The sequence below is a fragment of the Rhinoderma darwinii genome, chromosome 3 (genome assembly GCF_050947455.1).
Source record: "Rhinoderma darwinii isolate aRhiDar2 chromosome 3, aRhiDar2.hap1, whole genome shotgun sequence".
NCBI lineage: Eukaryota > Metazoa > Chordata > Amphibia > Anura > Rhinodermatidae > Rhinoderma > Rhinoderma darwinii.
This window is the reverse complement of record NC_134689.1, coordinates 327,873,912-327,894,630: the sequence shown is the minus strand read 5'-3', so window position 1 is coordinate 327,894,630 and position 20,719 is coordinate 327,873,912. Positions and strand designations below refer to the sequence as shown.

The 20,719-nt window shown below is 41.6% G+C and overlaps 1 protein-coding gene across 1 annotated transcript in view; it reads left to right on the top strand.

The window, feature by feature from the left end:
• Positions 1-4,452: 4,452 nt before the first annotated feature.
• The window catches only part of IGDCC3 (immunoglobulin superfamily DCC subclass member 3), a 131,398-nt gene continuing 115,131 nt past the window's right edge, over positions 4,453-20,719 (top strand). The window contains exon 1 of the mRNA XM_075858294.1: positions 4,453-4,944. Within this exon, the coding sequence (XP_075714409.1) occupies positions 4,881-4,944 (64 nt within the window). The 5' untranslated portion in view covers positions 4,453-4,880. The remainder of the gene's footprint in view (positions 4,945-20,719) is intronic.

Sequence of the window (20,719 nt, the reverse complement as noted above, 5' to 3'; positions counted from 1 at the left end):
GCGGGATATTGGGCGTGGTTAGGGGCGTGGCTTAAATGTCCCTCTTTTCCGAATTCAAAAGTTGGGAGGTATGCATCTTGTTCCATCACTGTTGGCCAACAGCCTGTTGTGATCCTGACCTCTACTTTCTCTTGTAGCTGTCTCCAGGAAGTAGCTAAATTACAGCAGCCATTCCTAGCACTATCAAATAGCCACAGAGCCACTCAGGCTTTATAAAAATGAAAAATCTCTGCTTTCTCCCTTTTCCCTTACATCTTTTTAATCTTTAGTTCCTCTTTCTAGGGAACAACTAGAAAAGTCATGTCAGGATAAGTTCACATGTTTTCTTTTGGCCTTACAACTGATCAAATGGATTGGAAAAGTGATGACAAATTGACTTTAGGTTGCATCAGTTGTCAATATGTGTTTAACTACATTTGAGGAAAAATAGATCTATATATTATAATATATAGATAATATAATATATATATATATATATATATATATATATATATATATATATATATATTATATATATAATATATAATATACTGAGGGGCATTTCCACACAAAGTTTTATAGCAATAATTGAAGATTCACAGCCCGCGTAATAAAATAGTACATTAGGTAATCTAGACATCATATGCAAAACGTAAAAAATAGAAATAACATTATACAAAGCCTGCTATTGTCAATAAGGGGTACAGACAATTGCTTTTCAAGAATTTCTAATACCTATTTGATGTTCCGGGCAATGTAGGTTAATAACCTCAGTACATTTTTCGTCACTAGAAAATAGGAAAAGAGTAACACATGTCACATAAATAAACTAAAGCAAATGGAGCAACAAGCATTTAAGTAAGATGAAGGTTGTCTGCCTGTATCCAGAGACTGCATATCACTTAGCACAAATGAACATCAAGCTGACAGTCAATGCTAGCGGCAGCAATGCCCCAATTGCAACCCGCAATCCATATCCCACTAATGAATATTTCATAGAATCCCAGGCCCGGTTCTCCAGGGGTCCCCTGCTCCTTACATTAAGGGTGTGGCCACATAACAGGGAGGTACGGCACACATGTGAACATATGGTAAAATGCTGCTTGTTATCACGGTCTATACACTAACAAGGTTAATGATATTCGCATCATCCATCAGTTATTTGATATCTCGGTAACTGTAAGAGAGAAAGTCTGCTGGTTCTTTTCAGTTAATCCCTGTCGTCATATCAAACCCCTGTCAGGAAAGAGTTAATGCCCTTTGTATTATTTACCACTGATTAATTTCTATGGGAACTGATCTCTGGAAAGCTTTAGCGCTACACGCATTAACCCAACTAGTGGTGGCCGGGCAAGCAAATGGGACAGCAAGGAGTTAAATTTCTTCTAAAATTGGATATTTTACTTAGTAAGTGAATGAATAGGAAGTTTATCTAGAAGTTGTAAGTCCGATACTAGATATCTTCTTACCAGAGAGAATAAAACCTTCATAGACATGCATTGAGTCTCTACTTTAACTTGTACATATGGAGAGAGAAGAGCTTGACTGCCGTAGACAGTATCTTCAATTTTTACATTTTCCTGGTTATTTCATAGACAAGTGATTTACATCTATCCAAAATTTGTAGTAACTTTATTTTCACTCTTTGTTGATTTCCAGTTAGTTAATCATTTTTTGGTGTAATTTCTAAAGAATTCCCAAGTATGTTTTATACTTATTATTAGGAAAACTGCCTGAAATTATGATCTGATAATAAGTGTGGACCAGAGCTTCTCAATCCTTTTCTATTGGGGCCCCATCCGTCAGAACTTGGTGGTGCTTGTGACTCATTGTTGGTCATAGTCCATACCATAATATTTAAAAATGGCCAAAATTTATCTTAAAATGTATCTTGCGAATAAAGGAGTAAGTTATGTTACTAACCCAGAGATTGTAGCAACCATAGGAAGGTCTGGGCAGCATATGATCACTTCTGTCAAAACTGCCTCTTTGGGCCTATTCACATCAGCATCGGGCAGCCGTTCATCGGTTCCGCTCGACCTTTCCATCAGAGGAACCGATGAACGGAAAGCAAAACGGAAATCATAGCTTCTGTTTGCATTACCATTCATGGTAATGCTTTTGTTGCAGGTTGTCTCCGTTCCGTTAAGGTTCCGTTTTTTTAGCGGAAACAATAGCGTGGGTTCACCATTGATGTGTGATACTCCATCTTCCCTTGATGCAGGTTTTCTCCTCCATAGATCTCAACCCTATTCTACTTGAAGATCACCCATGAATTCCACATATCTACATTGCGTTGGCCTCTGCATTATTATTTTCAGCTTTTTGGTATAGATGGAAATAGATATAACTATTGTTATCCTTATGGACAAGTAGGTCTTGCATTTACATTGCTCATGGTAAAGCTCCATTCAGACAGAGGCAATGGGCAGGACATTATTCATCCTAATGACAGATCTATGTCTGCTTAATTACTTTGTGCCGGGCTCAATTTAGATATTTCCATTTTGATGATCACTCATTACTCATATGGGGGTACCAGGGGCGTAACTAGGAAAGACTGGGCCCCATAGCAAACTTTTGACTGGGGCCCCCCCTCCCCTGGGTGTCACACAACCCCCCCCTTCTAGATAGTGCCTTTTTTACAGCCCCCCCTGTAGATATCTACAAAGGGGGCTGTATGGCGTTATCTACAGGGGGGGCTGTATGGCATTATCTACAGAGGGGGCTGTATGGCGTTCTCTACAGTGGGGGCTGTATGGCGTTCTCTACAGGGGGGGCTGTATGGCGTTCTCTACAGGGGGGGCTGTATGGCGTTCTCTACAGGGGGGGCTGTATGGCATTCTCTACAGGGGGGCTGTATGGCGTTCCCTACAGGGAGGGGCTGTATGGCGTTCCCTACAGGGGGGGGGGCTGTATGGCGTTCCCTACAGGGGGGGGGCTGTATGGCGTTCCCTACAGGGGGGGCTCTATGGCGTTCTCTACAGGGGGGGCTGTATGGCGTTCTCTACAGGGGGGACTGTGTGGTGTTCTCTACAGGGGGGGCTGTATGGCGTTCTCTACAGGGGGGGCTCTATGGCGTTCTCTACAGGGGGGGCTGTATGGAGTTATCTACAGAATACCTCCCTGCTCTGCCGTAGTGTTAAGTGTCGTAGCGCTGTAGCAGCCATAGCGGCAGCTAGCGGAGCCTCCGGCCATGGTGGGGGCCCGTGCCGGCGGGCGACACGGGCCCACTCATGCCGCGGGCCCCGTAGCAGCCACTACGGCTGCTATAGTGGTAGTTACGCCACTGGGAGGTACCTTCCACCTTTTTCCACACCATTTTGTTCTCCATTTTTACATATGGCGCATTATAATGATTCAATTCACATTCAAATTTGGACACGGTTTTAAATAGGGTAAAAGATTTTACAAAATTAGGCAATAATACTTTTTTATTAATATTTTTCATAATCTCTTCTAGGTATTCACTTCCACTAAACCAACAATTGTAGCATTGACGGGATCTAGTACTTAAGAATGTGCAATCTATACAGTGTCCCCCTGTAAATCTAGATTATTAGGATACCTCAGCCACTTACCATATGTGGTCCTATTTGGATTAGAAAAACAGGGTTGCTTTCTTCCAAATACAGCGCCTCACCTGTCCATGGGTTGTGTCCGGTATTGCAGCTCAGCGCCATTGAAGTGAATAGAGCTGAACTGCAATACCACACACAACCTATGGACAGGTGTGATGCTGTTGTTTTTTGTTTTTTTTTTAAAAGCGTCTATGTTTTTCTAGCCCTGTACAATCCTTTTAACGTATTACTGTTTATACACCTTTAGAATAGGCACCAATAATTGCATTAAATATAAGAAAATGAGAAATTATATCCAACACATAGACAGCTGAGAAAAATATAGGCATTTCTAGTGAAACATTTTTTAAATCAGGATTTTCGCTGGAAAATATGGACATTTGGTATGCGGTTTCGTTTTTCGTGTCATCTCATTCCTCTGCCTTTGTCACTTTGTAGTTTTCGTATGATCCTTTCATATTTTATATTTCTGTCTTGGTGAACTTTCAGGCTCTGTTTTTATAACGCATCATCCTTTCTGCTGTTTTTTTGTGGTTGGTCTTTTTATTCCTACATGTGACTTTTTCCGCTCTCCGATCTTCTATTTCCCTTTTCAGTGTATTGAACCATGTACATATCCCTCTCTGTCAGAGCCATCCCATCCTCTGCGCTGTTCCTGTCAGAGCACATCTATCTATCACGCTAGAGGTACAATTTCTTTGTCTCATAGGCAGAGGTTTAGGAGAATTCACGCCTACTCTCGATTATTTCAATAACTATAATTTATTTGTAAAATATGATCTATAAAGCATAAATGAGCAACAAGCTCACACCAATACATCCTGGCATCTCAGAATTTCCTTGGCACACTCCTGTAGAGAGGAGAGAAATAACATGGTGACATGACAAGGTTCGGGGAAAAAAGGGGGATCTTTCGATACCTCCCCTAAAATCCACACGCCCCTAGTTCAAAAGCATGGGGATCACTTGCTTAAAAAGTCCACTGGCAGAAAACACTAGCTGGCTCTTTTGTTCCCCAGAAAGGGCCTCAAGAGAACTGTGTGAGAGGGAGGAGGTAAGGGGGGGACGGGACCTGGGAGCTGCTGGTTCAGTGCACACACACACTCACACACTCATGCGGATGGTCTGTAGGAGCAAAGGGGATGCTGACAATTTTTCTTTAATGCATGTGCAAAATGGTGCAAACATGCCCCAATTGTGCCAGTGACGAGTGACTGAGACTTACTGTCTGGCTGGATTTCTTTGTGCAGCCGCACTCTCCAGACTGTTTTTGCGTGCAGCATTTTGGCAGATTTTTTTGGAACACCATAAAGTGAGACTATGGCTTGTGGAGGCGGCTTGTGCTCCATTGGATTGTCACTATCACTGATCATATCCATCCTCGGTGAGTAAATGAATTGCAAAATGCACTTGTTTAAATCACCTTACAATGTGGCTGTACCTAAAGTAACATGGTAGGCAATTCTGCAGCCAAAAATATTACGCACCTGAACCCAAGAGCTTACAATAAGAGCCTATATGGCAAATATAACAGAAATGCACATGCAACCTCATCACACTCATCCTCATCCTTCATTGACAGGAAGAGAACGTGTTCTTTGTTGTGAACTGATGCAATATGTAGGTTTAATTGTATGATTTACATTGATAAAGTTTCATGGGGTAAACTGCGCAAACCTACCCCGGCTACCCGTCTGTTATTGAGATAGCATTGTCTTCTTCATTCACATGAGTTCCATCTCACACACCCAAATCTACCCCAGGTATTGTATTGTATGAGTCCCCGTACAGAGTAGCCATGGACCTCTCAATGCCACATTGCTCTGCAGCATCTTGCAGTGAAAGACCCCCTCCCTTAATAAGACTTGGAGATTCTTGGTGTCCTGTTGCCATGACAGCCTCATCATAACATCTCTTTGTAGTGCCAGTGGATGGCAGAGCATTGTCTACCATCCGGGTGTGTAACACTGTCTAGTACTGGAGCACATGGCTGTGTCAACAAGTCTCCCAGCAGCAGGGAATTGTGCCAAATGGCAATAAATAATGTGAAATGGGACGCAAGGCATGCTTCATGTTAACCCAAAAAATGATAACAACAATGGATCAACCCACACAATGCCACAATGTTAACAATTGTATTTCATGAAAACATCAACAATGATATGGTATTGTTTGCATCATTGGGCGAGGATAATGAGCCTCCTGGGTATGTTCCCATTGAATAAATGGGCATGGTTCGTCTTTGTACGGATCGGGATCTGGGTGCAGCGTGTATATAACCTGATGATGTATGTATATATATTGTACACATTGGCTGCTCTCTATCTGGACCATGTGAGGCGTGTTTAATCCATTCTGCTAAGAAATGTAGAGCTTCTTTTGTGTGAGAGCAAAGAGTATTATAATCCCATATAATTAGGATTATCATGGATTTATTAATTCACTTCTACTCTTCAAAGACACTTTACTAAAACGTATAATGATTATGGTTATTAACAGAGACAATTGACTATGAATTACTTCTTTTAACCCCATTTGTAAGATTGCATAGTAATTTATAAACCTGACATCAGTGACATATCCAAAGGAAAAACGTATTATAGTAAGTGCAGGTTATCGCTAGTAAATATGTGCAACCAGTAGGCACTGAAGTTAGGCTACGCGGCAACTTTGGCCGCAACACACGTTGCAATCCGAACGCGCTGCGACAGTCGTGTCGCGGTAACCTGCGGATCGCAACATCGACCACATTCACTTTCGATGCAGGGACCGCGACGCAGCAACCTTTAGCTGCGCGACGTGTGTTGTAAACCTAGCTTTAATCAGGATTTAGATATGAGCAATGTAGAATTTCATAAAAAAAATGATTACATGTCTAAGAATTATTAAATGTAACAAATATATAAAGCTTGCAATATAAAAAATTAGGAGTTTTCAATTAAATTCCATCATTTGTTAGACATAGTTTTGGAAACTTTGGAGTTGCTATAAATGGTGCATATAAATAGCTTTCTATATGAAGGGTTAAAACAACCAGAGGTGTATTGGATTTAGGAACAAATGTCAGATCCACCCTGTCTGCTGCCCTTAGTGGACATGCTGGGTATTACAACAGCACAAAAGCTTATGTTGGCACACCTGCATACCCGGAGTAGAGTATATGACAAATAGGTATTTTACCTGGTCTTTAATCACAGGGTCGAAACTGTAAAATAGATTTCTCACAAACATGGAATATTTGATCAAATCATTATATAGCTCCACCATAGACTCATTTTTTTTTTCATATTATATTATATTTGCATTATAAACAAGGTCCTAATATGATGATATGATTGTAATTGTTCCCTTGACAGATGGGAAGTAATTCTGATAACAAAGTATCTCAGTTGTGGGGAAATCTTATTCCTCTCCTCTTTTCTGCAGGTGATGTCTGCAGCTATGGCCATAAATACATGGAGTCATCCTGTTCACAGAATGCAGACTGCAGTAAATAAAGGCAGGATTTCGCAGTGGTTCTGATAATATAATTTAGGAGAATTGGGTGGGTGTAAAATGCAGTTTCACTTTAAGCTAAAGCAAAAATTTCAAGGGGTTGTCCGGATTAGAAAAACATGGCTGCTTTCTTCTACAATCAACGCCACACCTGTCCATGTGTTGTGTATGGTATTGCAGCCTGGATCAATTGAAGTTAATGGGACTGAACTGCAATACCACACACAACCAGTGGACAGGAGTGGCGCTGTTATTAGAAGAAAGCAGTCATGTTCTTTTTAACAGCCTAGACAACCTCTTTGAGAGGATAGACAAAAGTTTAAATTTTATCACCGTTATAGACTTCATGAGGCCAATTGAACATGCATAGTTGCCAAAAATCCCGAATTTGCCGGGACCGTCCCAAATTAATGGAGACAATCCCGGCAAATTACTGTGCCGGACGTGTCCCGGAAACTGACGACTGCCATAATCAATTGTATCTGCGTCCTCAGGACGCAGATACAATTGATTACTATGTCAGAGCAGGGAGCCTGATCCATTCTCTGCATTCACTAGGCTACAGGCCACGTTAGGCCTGCAGCCTATAAAACGCAGGGACAGTAACATTGCACATGTCGGCGCAATGACGTCACTGGATTGAGGAGACTGTGGAGCTTCGTTCTTCGTGGGAATGGGGCTAGGTGAGTATAAGTTTTTTTTATTTGTTTGGGAGGCACCCGGCCACTATCTTCAGGGGGTGTGGCACTATCTACAGAGGGGCTGTGTGGTACTATCTACAAAGGGAGCAGTGTGGCACTATCTATAAAGGGGGCATTATCTACAGGAAGCAGTGTGTGGCAATATCTACAGGGAGCAGTGTGTGGCACTATCTACTGTGGGCAGTGTGGCGCACCATCTACAAGGGGAACTGAGTGTGGCACTAACTATGCTGGTTTTTACGCTACCAGTGGTGGTCAGCACATATCCCCTAGCCTTAGTCATAAAGTGAGACATCACCTGCCTGTATACAAACAGATAACTGGAGAGAGATACTGGCCACCATAGTAGTTGGCAGCCAAACCATTGCAGAAATTTTTGTTTGTTTATTTGTATGCAGAAAATCTGGGAGGAAAGCCACGCCCATTAGCCTCACCCACCAGATAAACTACGCCCCATTACACCCACCCACCAGATACACCACACCTTAAGTGTCCCAGTGAAAAAAAAATCAAATGTTGCCAACTATGAACATGTCACTTTAAGCCATTGGTCTGCCACTATATGTAGGTTATGAGCACTTCAAATACAACAGGCGACAGCCTATTACATGTCAGATAAAGATATATTACTCTTACCCCAATGTTAGCTGTAAGTGATATGGTTTTGCCCCCGATACCAAGTTCAAGTAATGTTGAGTGCCAGTGCACAACAGTGTCTGCAGCTGTTAACACCTGGAGATCCACATGCAGGGGGCCCGAGAGCCCATGTTAACCCTGGGTTCACATCTGCATTGTGATTTCCTCTTTTGTGTTCCGTAAAAAAAACAACAACCAAAGAAGTTTTCCAGTCCCAAGAAATTGATGACCTATCCTCAGGATAGGCCATCAGTATGTGATTGGAGGGGTCTGACTCTCGGCACCCCTGCCGATTTGCTGTTTTGGTGGGGCCACAGCGCTTGTACGAGTGCTGCTCCGCCGTTATTTCTTACCTGCTCGTACTGTAAATCATACAATTGTAGCATTGGTTCACAGTATTATAGCCTTCTCCCATTCACTTAGATGGGAGAACGATGTATTAGGGTATGTGCACACGACCTCTTTTCAGATGTAATGGAGGCGTTTTATGCCTCGAATTACGCCTGAAAAGACGGCTCCAATACGTCGGCAAACATCTGCCCATTGCTTGCAATGGGTCTTACGATGTTCTGTGCAGACGAGCTGTCATTTTACACGTCGCAGTCAAAAGACGGCTCGTAAAATTACGGCCGTGTCAAAGAAGTGCAGGACACTTCTTGGGACGTAATTGGAGCTGTTTTTTATTGACTCCAATGAAAACCAGCTCCAATTACGTCCGTAAAAGATGCCGCGAAAAACGCGTGCACTTGTAAAAACGTCTGAAATTCAGGAGCTGTTTTCTCCTGAAAACAGCTCCATAATTTCAGACGTATTTGGCGTTGTCGTGTGCACATACCCTTACCGTGAACTGCCGCTACAAGTGTGTCTGCGATTCCCAGTATGAGCAGGTTGAAATGAAGGCGAAGCAGCGCTCTTACAAGTGCCGTGGCCCCTTTAAAACAGTTGATGAGCGGGGGTGCCAGGAGTTGGAACCTCATCGATCAGGTATTGATGGCCTATCCTAAGGATAGGCCATCAATTTCTTAGGAATGGAAACCCCTTTAAGCCTCTATTCACAACTATATAAGTTTTTTGGTCGGTTTTGATATGATTTTTGTCACTGATCTATGTTACGCATCTGATGTTATAACTGATCTTATTGATTTTTATTGGATTTTGATTGGCGCTTTTTTGTCCCAAATGGTACCCATTTTCATTCGTTGTGACCAAACACGTCTCTTTAACGCATATAGAAAATCGCAGCATCCATTAGGAAATCCAGTGACGTGACAGATGACCGCTATACATTTTTGTTATTCAACATCCTATTGACTTCATTAGAATTTGCAGTGATCAAAAAAGGATAATAACTAACGGCAATGTATATTTTGTGTTTTGAATAATTTTTTGATAAACATATAACAAACCAGAATACAATAGAACATAGCCTAACCTGTCAAGATCCAGAAAGTGCAGAGTCTAAGAGCTGCAAGTATGCTATAATATACAATAATCTGTAATCAATCTTCTCCGACAATGAAATTATGTGTCCAGAGACTTTTACAAGAGGATTCAGTTAAGTAAGACATATTGAAAGGTGCTTGGATCTCGTGTGACAGATGGAAATGAGAGATGGTTGATGATGATGATGATGGATGATTTGATGACCCACCCTAGTTTTGGGTCATCGATTCCGCCGGCAATTTCTCAGTGATGAAGTCACCCATATAGCCACAACCTTAGGGTATTTAGGCAGTGTTTGGGAATGTGTTGGCCTTTGGTTTGTAGGTAGAATGCAAATTCTTAGGATACAATGTGACATGTGGTGGCTTTTGGGACATTACAAGAAAATGACAGCTTTCAGTGTCAGGAAAACAGAGAATGAATAAAATTAGCCTTCAAAATGTATTCTATGTATCTATCCTCCTGACAGCAGCTGCTAGACCTGGGGATGTGAGCATAGTCCACAAAAACGAGGAATATCATTTTAGAACCAGCTTATCTTTATCCCACATTCCCACCACTCATTAAATTAGCATTAACTTTGTATGAAAGTTAAACTGTTCATTTAACCATGCGTTTATTGCCTGGCTATGACTATTACTTTAATCTGATCACACATTGAGACCACAGGCAGCATTCACTAAAAGAAATACAGCGTGCTGTCAACTCCAGACCTTTCTTTATAGGCAATCCTTGCTACCAGGTACATAATGAACATGTCTTCTTCATTTCTCATTGGTGTAACATGGTACTTATAAGGATTCCGATACAAATAGCATTCAGTAACCAAGCATGTTATTGTGTACACTGCCAAATGTTAGCCTAAAGTAAGCCCAGGAGTGCAAGTCATGGGGTCTGCTGCTGCAAGGGGCCGGCAAGAGGGTGCAAATGTATATTGACAGATGTGTACCCCTGAACGTTTGCTTAAATTTTGTTAAGGCCCTTTTACACGGGTCAATAATCGGGCAAACAAATGTTCATACGAACGCTCGTTCCCGATCCTTGCCCTATGTAAACAGGGCAGCGATCAACTGGTGAGCGAGCAAATGTTTGTTCGTTGGCTGATCGGCTCCTTAATGCAGCCAGTAGAATGGTTTCTAGTCGGCAGCACATCTCCCTGTGTAAACAAGGAGATGTGCTGCCAACATGATGGAAATGTATGGGGCCCAACAATTGTAGTGACAATCGTTCGTCCCCATACATTACCGATCATAGATCGTTGTGAAAGGAGAAAATAAGCGCCGATCCACTAACTGTCTTGTTGATGGCACTAATTTTCACAGCCTATATCGGGCAGTGTAAAAGGACCTTTAAGAAATCCAATATTTCATGAAACAAATATAATATAATATCGCGACATACTAGCAAAACCCTTGACAGGTTGCAATTCACAGTATTGCAAAATCATATTTTTTTCAAAGCTGGTCATCTCGCGCCACACATTTTAGAATATGTTAAGATAAGAGGAAAGGTAAGGAAGGAAACATCTGTACATGGCACTGTTCTTTGGGTGGTGAGCATCCACAGCTCCTTATAGAAATCTCCCATGTGTTAGAAGAACAACTTAGAAATACATTTCTGTCACTCAGCAGATGTCCCCAAGAGACGATTTTAACACACTACATGTTAGCAAGTGTGAGTACTATGATGCCACTTATTACATACAGTATATAGAAAGCTTGCATGTGTACACTCACAGAAATAGACAATGGGTTTCTTTTTAAATTGGTGTTACTGAAGAGCAAACCTAATTCCAGAGTAATCATTGAACTTTATGGAGAGTCAGACTGGCATCACAGTTTAATAGGGTAAGTTTATATACTATTCCTCCTTTAGCATGTTTTTAGCTAACCTGATTTTCTATCATTCATAACAGGGAATTTTATTTATTGGGGCATACACATGTTTTGGTTGGCACAAATGCCAACTTCACACTTCCATTAACTAAGCATATATACAATTTCTGATATTAATGCTGCTAACGTTGAAAAATATTCTTATTCTTTTTAGACCACAGACTCTTAATGTTGTGTTTTTTCTTCGCTTGAAAGACTTACAGATTAATGGACCTTAATGACCTGGGTGGACCAGGAAGACCAATCTCCCGTCTTACTGTGAGTTAGACTTTAGGCACATGACAGCTTAGGTCCAGAAGGTTACTGCTGTGATTAATGAACAGGATAATGCTGCTTGTTTTTGCCTGTACATGTTAATAATGACATGTCATCCATGTTAATAATGATATGTTGTCAAAACTGTGAATAGACTTGTCCTAGCTATTGTTGCAAATCACACGCTTATTATGACTATTTTTAAGTATAGTTGTAAGCAGGTAGAGATAGCAAGATATTTAGGAAGGGGAGTGGAGCATCTAGAGCAGTATATAGTCCAAAAGAATATGTTCTCTTACAGCCCTAATGGTTCTCAACTACTATGCACTTATCTACAACATTGATGGTGAACAGTTCCACAAACTAACAAGTACACAGTTCCACAGATATACTGCTTTACTCATGCAAATATGCATAAACCCAATGTCTTCATTTCCTCTGGCACACAGATCCATGACCCAATTTGTACATGATACCTTGGTTGAACTTGATGGACATGTGTCTTTTTTCAACCGTACTAACTATGTAACTATGTAACTATGTAACATCTACTACATCCTCTCCATTTGCACAGCTTCACTATCCTACATTAGTCAAGCCTTGTTTTCCTCAACATTTTCCATTGCGGGGCATTCAGGCTACCCCAGCTACATTTGCCTGTTTTATATGGGCGGCTTAACATTTTTATTTAAGAGTAAACCCATGCGTGGACAGATACAATCTGTCTACAACACTGCACTATGGCCTAGGAGTGGCAAAATGAAAAATTGGAGAATTGCAAAGAGTATAAGAGTTGGAAAATAGGAGGGTGAAAAAGTGGGGGCATATTACAGAAATAAAGCCAATCTTTATTTGGAAAAAAAATATCTACCTTTCTATTTAATTAACTGTAGCCTTCATTTCCCAAAGAGGATCTTTCATGTTGGTGGGAAAAGGCTGAAAGAGTCCAGGACTTTTAATTGCCTTATGATATTCTGTCATTTATTCCTTATTTAACATAAAACTGTGCATAAGTTTCTCCTGCACCTGAATTTTATAGAGAGTGACATAGTGGCCATCGGGTGGATGAGAAGTGGTCGCAGGGTGGCTGAAAACTGTGCAAAACATGCCGTTAGATTCCGTTTTTTTCACAAAATACTTTTTAATTGGTTCTGGCCCCTTGCACTCGACTGTGCCCGTAATCACGGTCCGTGATTACGGGCACGGCTGGCCGCTGACGGTAGCACGGTTCATAAAAAGCAAACAATAGGACATGTCCGATCATTTGCAGAGCCTTTCTATGGCAAGGACGACCCGTAAATGTACGGGGTGTCCATGAGCAATAGAAGTGAATGGGTCCATAACCGTAATTACGGACAAATTCTACGGTCTTGTGCATGGGGCCTTTGCGAGTAAAACCGCATTTTGCCTGCAAAATCATGTGGTCATTAATGAATAGACCCTTAATGGCTGCACAATATGCAGGTAAACAGCAGTTTACTAGCAGAAGTGTACAGCCATTAACAATTCATTTGAAAACCGTGCCGAAAAAAATGTTGGCACGTTTGTTAGTCACATTGCGGTCACATCTCGGCCGTCCGGTGGCTGCTATGTGAGACTGTACACTAATACTTCAATGGAGTGGGTTCCTGGTATTACGTCATTGCAGGATCAAATTTGAAGGGATGTATTATTGACCTATATATCTTCTAAACATCACCAATATCCAAAGCAACAGGACAAAAACCCACAGTAATGAACCTATACTGTCCAAGCTTGCAATAAAGTGCATATACTGTATAAAAAAAATCAGTCTTTATAAATACATACAAATTATACAAACTAATATACCCCCCGCCAAAAAAAAAAAAAGACTTATGGAGAAAATTCAGTCAAAACCAACAGCACTTTGCTTCGAATGTTTTGTGAGATTTTTAGTATCAGAAATCTCTGAGCTGTGCCAAAGGTGGTTAAAGTGTTCTTTGGAGCCCTTTACGTCCGAGATAACAGACTTCAACACTAATCTTCTTACATCTTTCTATAAAATATCAGAAGATCATTTTCACTGGATTTCATCTTCCGTTATCCATGCAGTAATTCTAAATTAAGAAATGGCATTTATAATACCATAGTAAATGCAGATTGTTTCTAAACATTACTGAGCAATGTCTTCTAATATTACAAGAATAACATTTCTTTATCGCGCAGAATAGAGGTGAGAGGTTTCAATCTTTCTACAATGGAAATAAAAAGACGTTATCCATGTATACTGTGGAGATAAGATCTTACTGAGCTTCAGCAGCATGGACAAGTAATATGTTCTCAGAGCTACTTTAAAGTCATTTTTGAAGAACATTTTAGGCTTTGTGTTTCTAAAAATGTTGCTGTCCTAAAGCTACCCAAAATCTTTTCTATTTAAAGAAAAACCATGGAGTTTTAAGTAGGTAATTTCAAAAATGTCTCAATTAGATCAAAGATAAGGCACTGTGGCGCTCATTCAACGTGCCTATTTTTCTGGCATATTAATGCAATGTCTTGGTGTTACAACCATTAATTAGGTTAAGCTGTATGAAGATCAGACGCGTAACTTGAACCTTCTGGGCCCTAATACGAAATCTGTAACACGTTCCCCTCCACCTACCATGTGCCATTTATAATATTGGTATTTTCTTATAGTGCAAAGGGGTTCAGGCACTAGGGCCCAGGTGCAACTGCTACCTCTGCACCCCTCTATAGGTATGCCCCTGATACAGATACAGGGAAATGTGTATCTTCAGGGAATGCAAAGCAACTGTGAAACACAAGGCAGTGGTCCTCCTATGTGCAGTAACTGATATAGTGCTTGTATGAGATCAAAGGGAAAGGGAGGATTGGGAGGATTTTCCCCAGTGGGCCCCCTGGTGTAATGACCCCTTCTCTTATAACAGATAAAGTGACGGCTTCACTGGGAATTACTTCCTCTCTCTCTAATTTCCTGCTCACTTTTTTTTCTGCTAGTTGGAAGCTTTGTGTCCCTTAGTCCTTTACATTTGGAGAACAGTGTATCGTCCTATAAGGGACATTGACACTCACACACATATCCACAGGTGCCAGAAAGCTAAACTTGTGGACTGGAGTCTTCACCTCCATTTCTCCAGGGTGTATTAATAAACTGTACTGGGGGAAATAAGATTCTATATCTTCAACCTGTGCAGGGCCTCTCTTTCCAGTCACCGGAAAATGAACAAGGGGAACTGGCCCATTCTTCTCTTCCACAAGAGAAAGATAAGTAATATAGGGATTAAACAAGTGGCATGTAAGAGGTTCAATTTTGGGCCTTGACCCTGACATGGAACCTTGCCTGGGTGGGACACACTAATGGAGGCGAACACAGTACAGTTCAATGCAATAGGATTAACCCTGGCTGACGCACATTGCGAAATAGTTACAAACAGTGGAATTTAGCATAGTGGTTACAAATGGTGACACAGCTTAGCGGTTACCATCTCTTAGCGGCACTTAGCTTTATGATTACAAATGGTGGCACACAGCCTGGTGGTTACCGTCTCTTATGGGCACTTAGCTTGATGATTACAAATGGTGGCATACAGCTTGGCGGTTACAGTCTTTTAGGGGCACTCAGCTTGACCGTTACAAATGGTGGCACACAGCTTGGTGTTACGGCCTCTTATGGGCACTTAGCTTGGTGGTTATAATCTCTAGTGGGCGACCTAATTTGGCGGTCACAGTCTCTGGTCTTTGGTGTATAATCAGACTTGCAGGCAGGGGTGACTACACTAACCTGCCCTTGTACAGGATGAACAAGCTGGAAGTGGTCCAAAATCATTTGCAGGATACACAGGGCATCCTCTGGTCGTAAAGCACTCTACCCTGCAGACCCAAGTTAGGATAGACCAGGGAACCTCACAACCTCACAATAACTCTTAAAGGCACAGTTCCCTGAAAATAAAAGTATGTTAGCCTTTAGCATAACACATAAGATAACAAGAATGTCCAGTTAGCTTCACTGGGGTATCAATTGTTCACGTGCGCAGCAATAGAGGGAAGTTCAAGTGCATTATTATGTAAGGGGTGCTAGTCCATGCTCAAGTCCACTTTGCGGAAGCACCCCAGTTTGATTTTTGCTATGGGACCCACTTTTCTCTATGAACACGCCTACCTATAATATTATAATAGGACATTTTAAACAATTGACTTAAACAAAATAATATTATTATAGGTCCTGTAACTGAAATATATAATAATAGGGGACTTTTCTGCAGCATCCAACTGTGGAATTGTCCATGGCACTATTATTATTTAATTTAAAATGGCACTAAATTCTAGGGCGCTGTACATATGAAATACAGAGGGGTTTATATACATAACATAAATAACCATAAAAATAAGCAAGTACAATAAATAGACTGGCGCAGAAAGAGACAGGACCCATCTCGTGAGATTTTACAATCTACGAGGGACAGGGGAAAGAGACAGTATGTGAGGGTAGAAGCTGGTCATCCAGTAGTGTAGTGGTGCTGGAGTTATTGTGGGTTGTAGGCTTTTGTGAAAAGGAGCCTTTTATGGTTGCTCTTGTAAGTTTGTATGGTGGGAGACAGTTTGACGTGCTGGGGTAGAGAGTTTCAGAGTATGGGGGATGCATGGGAGAAATCTTGAAAACAATGATGGGAGAAGCAGACAAAAGAGCAGAGATGGAGGTCTGGAGGTAGGGGGTATCGGGAGATTAGGGCAGATATGTATAGAGGCAATAGGTTGTGGGCTGCCTTGTATGTCCGAAGCCAGGTGCGAAATGCGCATTGGGGTGTTTGGACAGTGTTGTGGCAGTTAATATGGCTTATGGTGGGTGAAGTATGATGCGTTATAGAGTCTCATGGTTTGCTGATATATATTGTTAATGATGCTGTTTGGGTACAACCATGGTCCTAGTATGAGAACTATTGTCATACATTTAGCGGTGTATATATAATATGGTCTATATCTATCAATATTGAATGTATACTACTACCATTCTCTGCCCTGCCTTACGATAGAAACTGCCTGTTCATGTACTGATTGTACATTTGTTTTTATGGGTGTCATTTTTAAACAGTATGTACAACTGTTTTGTTTGTCTTCAATAAAAGATTTTGGTATTTTTCTATGAAATGATTGATATGGTCTTATAGCATCTAAGGCCCCATGCACACGACCGTGCCCGCAGTCACGGCCCGCGATTGCGGGCACGGCCGGCCGCTGACTGACAGCCGCATTTTCGGGCCGTGCTCCCATACAAAGTATGGGAGCACGGCCCGCAAAATGCGAAAGAACGGACATGTTCCATAATTCCCGGAACATTTCCACGGCACTGACACCCTTCCGTAGTGCTAGGGAAAGGTGTCAGTGTTCAATGAAAGTGAATGGCTCCGTTTTTGCAGACCGCAATTGCGGTCAGCAAAAACGGAGGTTTTTTACGGTCGTGTGCATGGGGCCTAAGGGAAGTTTTCTTGGTGTTTATGTCTTATATGGGTTCCCATATGCAAATTAATATATATTGATTATATGACCTTAAAACAATAGGTATTCTTTCTTGGTTTAATTAATGCCTTGTATGTCATTGACAGTATTTTTAATTGGATTAACTGGGCAATAGGTAGGCAGTGAAAGTTCTGTCAAGTCCTGAGAGGAGAGGCAGTAGAGGAACAAGGGGAGAGATGTATTAACTGGCCAGCTATGTTGAGATTTAAATTTTTGGTGTCCAAGAGTGTTAGAGAGGAGGTCACGGAGGAGGATGTTGCACGAATCTAGATGAGGTATGAAGAGGGCTTGTACGAGCATTTTTGTTGAATCAAGGTTAAAGAACGAGTGGATTAGAGTAATCTTTTTTTAGTGGCAACAGTAGGAAGTGTTAAGGGATTGGAAGTGTGGTCTGAAGGATAGGGCAGAGTAAGTGTATTTTTCCGACAGTTCACCTATCATAACTAAAGAAGCTTGAAGAGGAGAAAAATAGACACTCATAGATACTCGGGAACTCTGGATAGCAAAAAGGGAACATCAGGGCCAGAGAGGTAAATTTGAGTGTCATCAGTGTAAAAGTGGTATTGGCGGGAGTTTTTCCCCACCGGTAACAAGGCAGACTGAGCAGTCTGCCCGGTGGTAACTGTCATTGGGCCACAGCTGTGGCCTATGGGACAGTTAGGGCAAGTTTAGGGCCTTAGCGACAGTCAGGGATTGGGGGAGGACTTTTGGTCAGGTGACAGTCAGGTTATATATAAGGTAGGAATATGCAGTGGTCTTGGCAAACCATCTGGCATATTTCTATAAGAATTAACGCTGCATCGCCCTCCCTCCCTATTGTTCATTTTATGGTTTATTTTTATTGTCACAGCCTTTTATTGAAAGAGGTAAGTCGCTCAGCATTATGAGTGGACATATATGATTTGTGGTAGGCTTGAGCTTATAGCTAAGCCAGGTTTAATTCTTGTTGATACGTTTTAAAGGTTTTTTATTATTCTTATAAGTTAATCAATGTATTGTGTTAACTTTAATAAAAGGCCATGGCCAAAATTATTTTACCACCATCCAGTGTTGTGTCTATTTGCATTCAAATCAATATTATAGGTTTTATATTTAAAGTAAAATAATATGTTTTGTAATACCATGAGAAGATTTTTAAGAGGGCATAGCCTGTGATGCCAATGGACGAGAAGATTTGTAACAGGAGGGAGTGGTCAACTGTGTAAAAGACTGAGGACAGATCTAGAAGGACGATCACATATGTGACTTTGGCAGTTACCAGATCTTTGGTGACTTTGTTTAGGGCAGGTTTGGTAGAATGGTAGAGTCGGAAGTCAAATGTGGACAATTTTTGAAATTAGAATTAGGGCATGACCACACGTGGCGGATTTCCTCCGCAACTGTCCGCATCAATGCCGCACAGAATCTGCGTTGCAGATTCTGCTGCGGATCTGCACAAAATGTGCAGTACATTGATGCGGACTAGCTGCTGCGGACTGCGGGAAAAGTGCTTCCCTTCTCCCTATCAGTGCAGGATAGAGAGAAGGGACAGCACTTTCCCTAGTGAAAGTAAAAGAATTTCATACTTACCGCCCGTTGTCTTGGTGACGCGTCCCTCTTTCGGCATCCAGCCCGACCTCCCTGGATGACGCGCCAGTCCATGTGACCGCTGCAGCCTGTGCTTGGCCTGTGATTGGCTGCAGCCGTCACTTAGACTGAAACGTCATCCTGGGAGGCCGGACTGGAGACAGACGCAGGGAGTTCTCGGTAAGTATGAACTTATATATTTTTTTACAGATACATGTATATTGAGATCGGTAGTCACTGTCCCGGGTGCAGAAACAGTTACTGCCGATCGCTTAACTCTTTCAGCACCCTGGACAGTGACTATTTACAGACGTCTCCTAGCAACGCTCCCGTCATTACGGGAGCCCCATTGACTTCCTCAGTCTGGCTGTAGACCTAGAAATACATAGGTCCAGCCAGAATGAAGAAATGTCATGGTAGTAAAACCAATACGCTCCGCAGCACACATAAGATCTGCGGACTTCATTGCGGAATTTTGACTCTCCATTGAAGTCAATGGAGAAATTCCGCCATGAGTCCGCCACTGCTCCGCAACAGACAGAGCATGCTGCGGACACCAAATTCCGCTCCGCAGCCTATGCTCCGCAGCGGAATTTTACGCCTCGTCTAAACGAACACTGCTAAATTAAAGTGTAAGTCAATGGACAAACGGCTCCGCTGCGGATTAACGCTGCGGAGTGTCCGCAGCGGAATTTAATTGAAATTCCGCCACGTGTGAACCCAGCCTTAAACTTTTTTTAATGTCATCCCTTAGTAAATTAGAAAACATAACAGCAGTGACCTACTCTTCTGGCTGCTGTATATATACAAATTACATATTGAAAAAAAAACGTAGAACGGTATAACAGTATAACTGCACAAATTTAAGGCTTTACTTCACAACAGCTATAGTTGTTTTGGTTGTCAAAAGAATAACACAAACTACAAAAACATAGAACCGTGAAACCTCTCCAAAGGGCCACAACTTTAAAAAGACAACCCCTGAACTAGACCAGATTTTTCTTTGAGGGATTTTCACTCTCCTTACATCGTATGTATATTGGCTCATTTTCACTGCAATTTCTTCCTCAAAGAAGCTTCATTATAATTAAAAAATAGTTTTTACAATGATTTCCTATTGCATTGGCAGTCACAGAAATGTTTCTTAACATTTTACAATCTCAATTACCACAATCAAAATGTACCAAATAATAAATTATCCCATCAACGTCTTTTGTAAATAAAGCATTTCAAAACTTGAATGGTCTGGCACAATCTCTTACTACGGTCTCCAATCGTGATGGACTTGGAAGCCAAGATATTGGGAGCAATTTATTAACACTGGTGTTTCATGCTCCAGACTTAATAGAAGGAAAAGTTGGAGTAAAATGCGACACATTTATATGTCGCATCCTCCGACTGAACCGTGCACCACAATTGGGGCGCAACGACCACTGCCATGAGCTGATCATTCTATCCACATCGGCCATAAAATAAAAAAACACATACTCCACCCAGTGCTCTTTTTCTCTTCCTCCTGGTCCCCACATCATTGCAGTGTAGGTCATACAAGATTCTGATGCCGAGCAGCGTCAGGGCCTTATATGCAACACAGCACTTTAATGTCACTAGTGCTGCATCGCATACAACGTCCTAACGCTGCCCGGCGTCAGTACATTGTAGGAACCGCGTCATG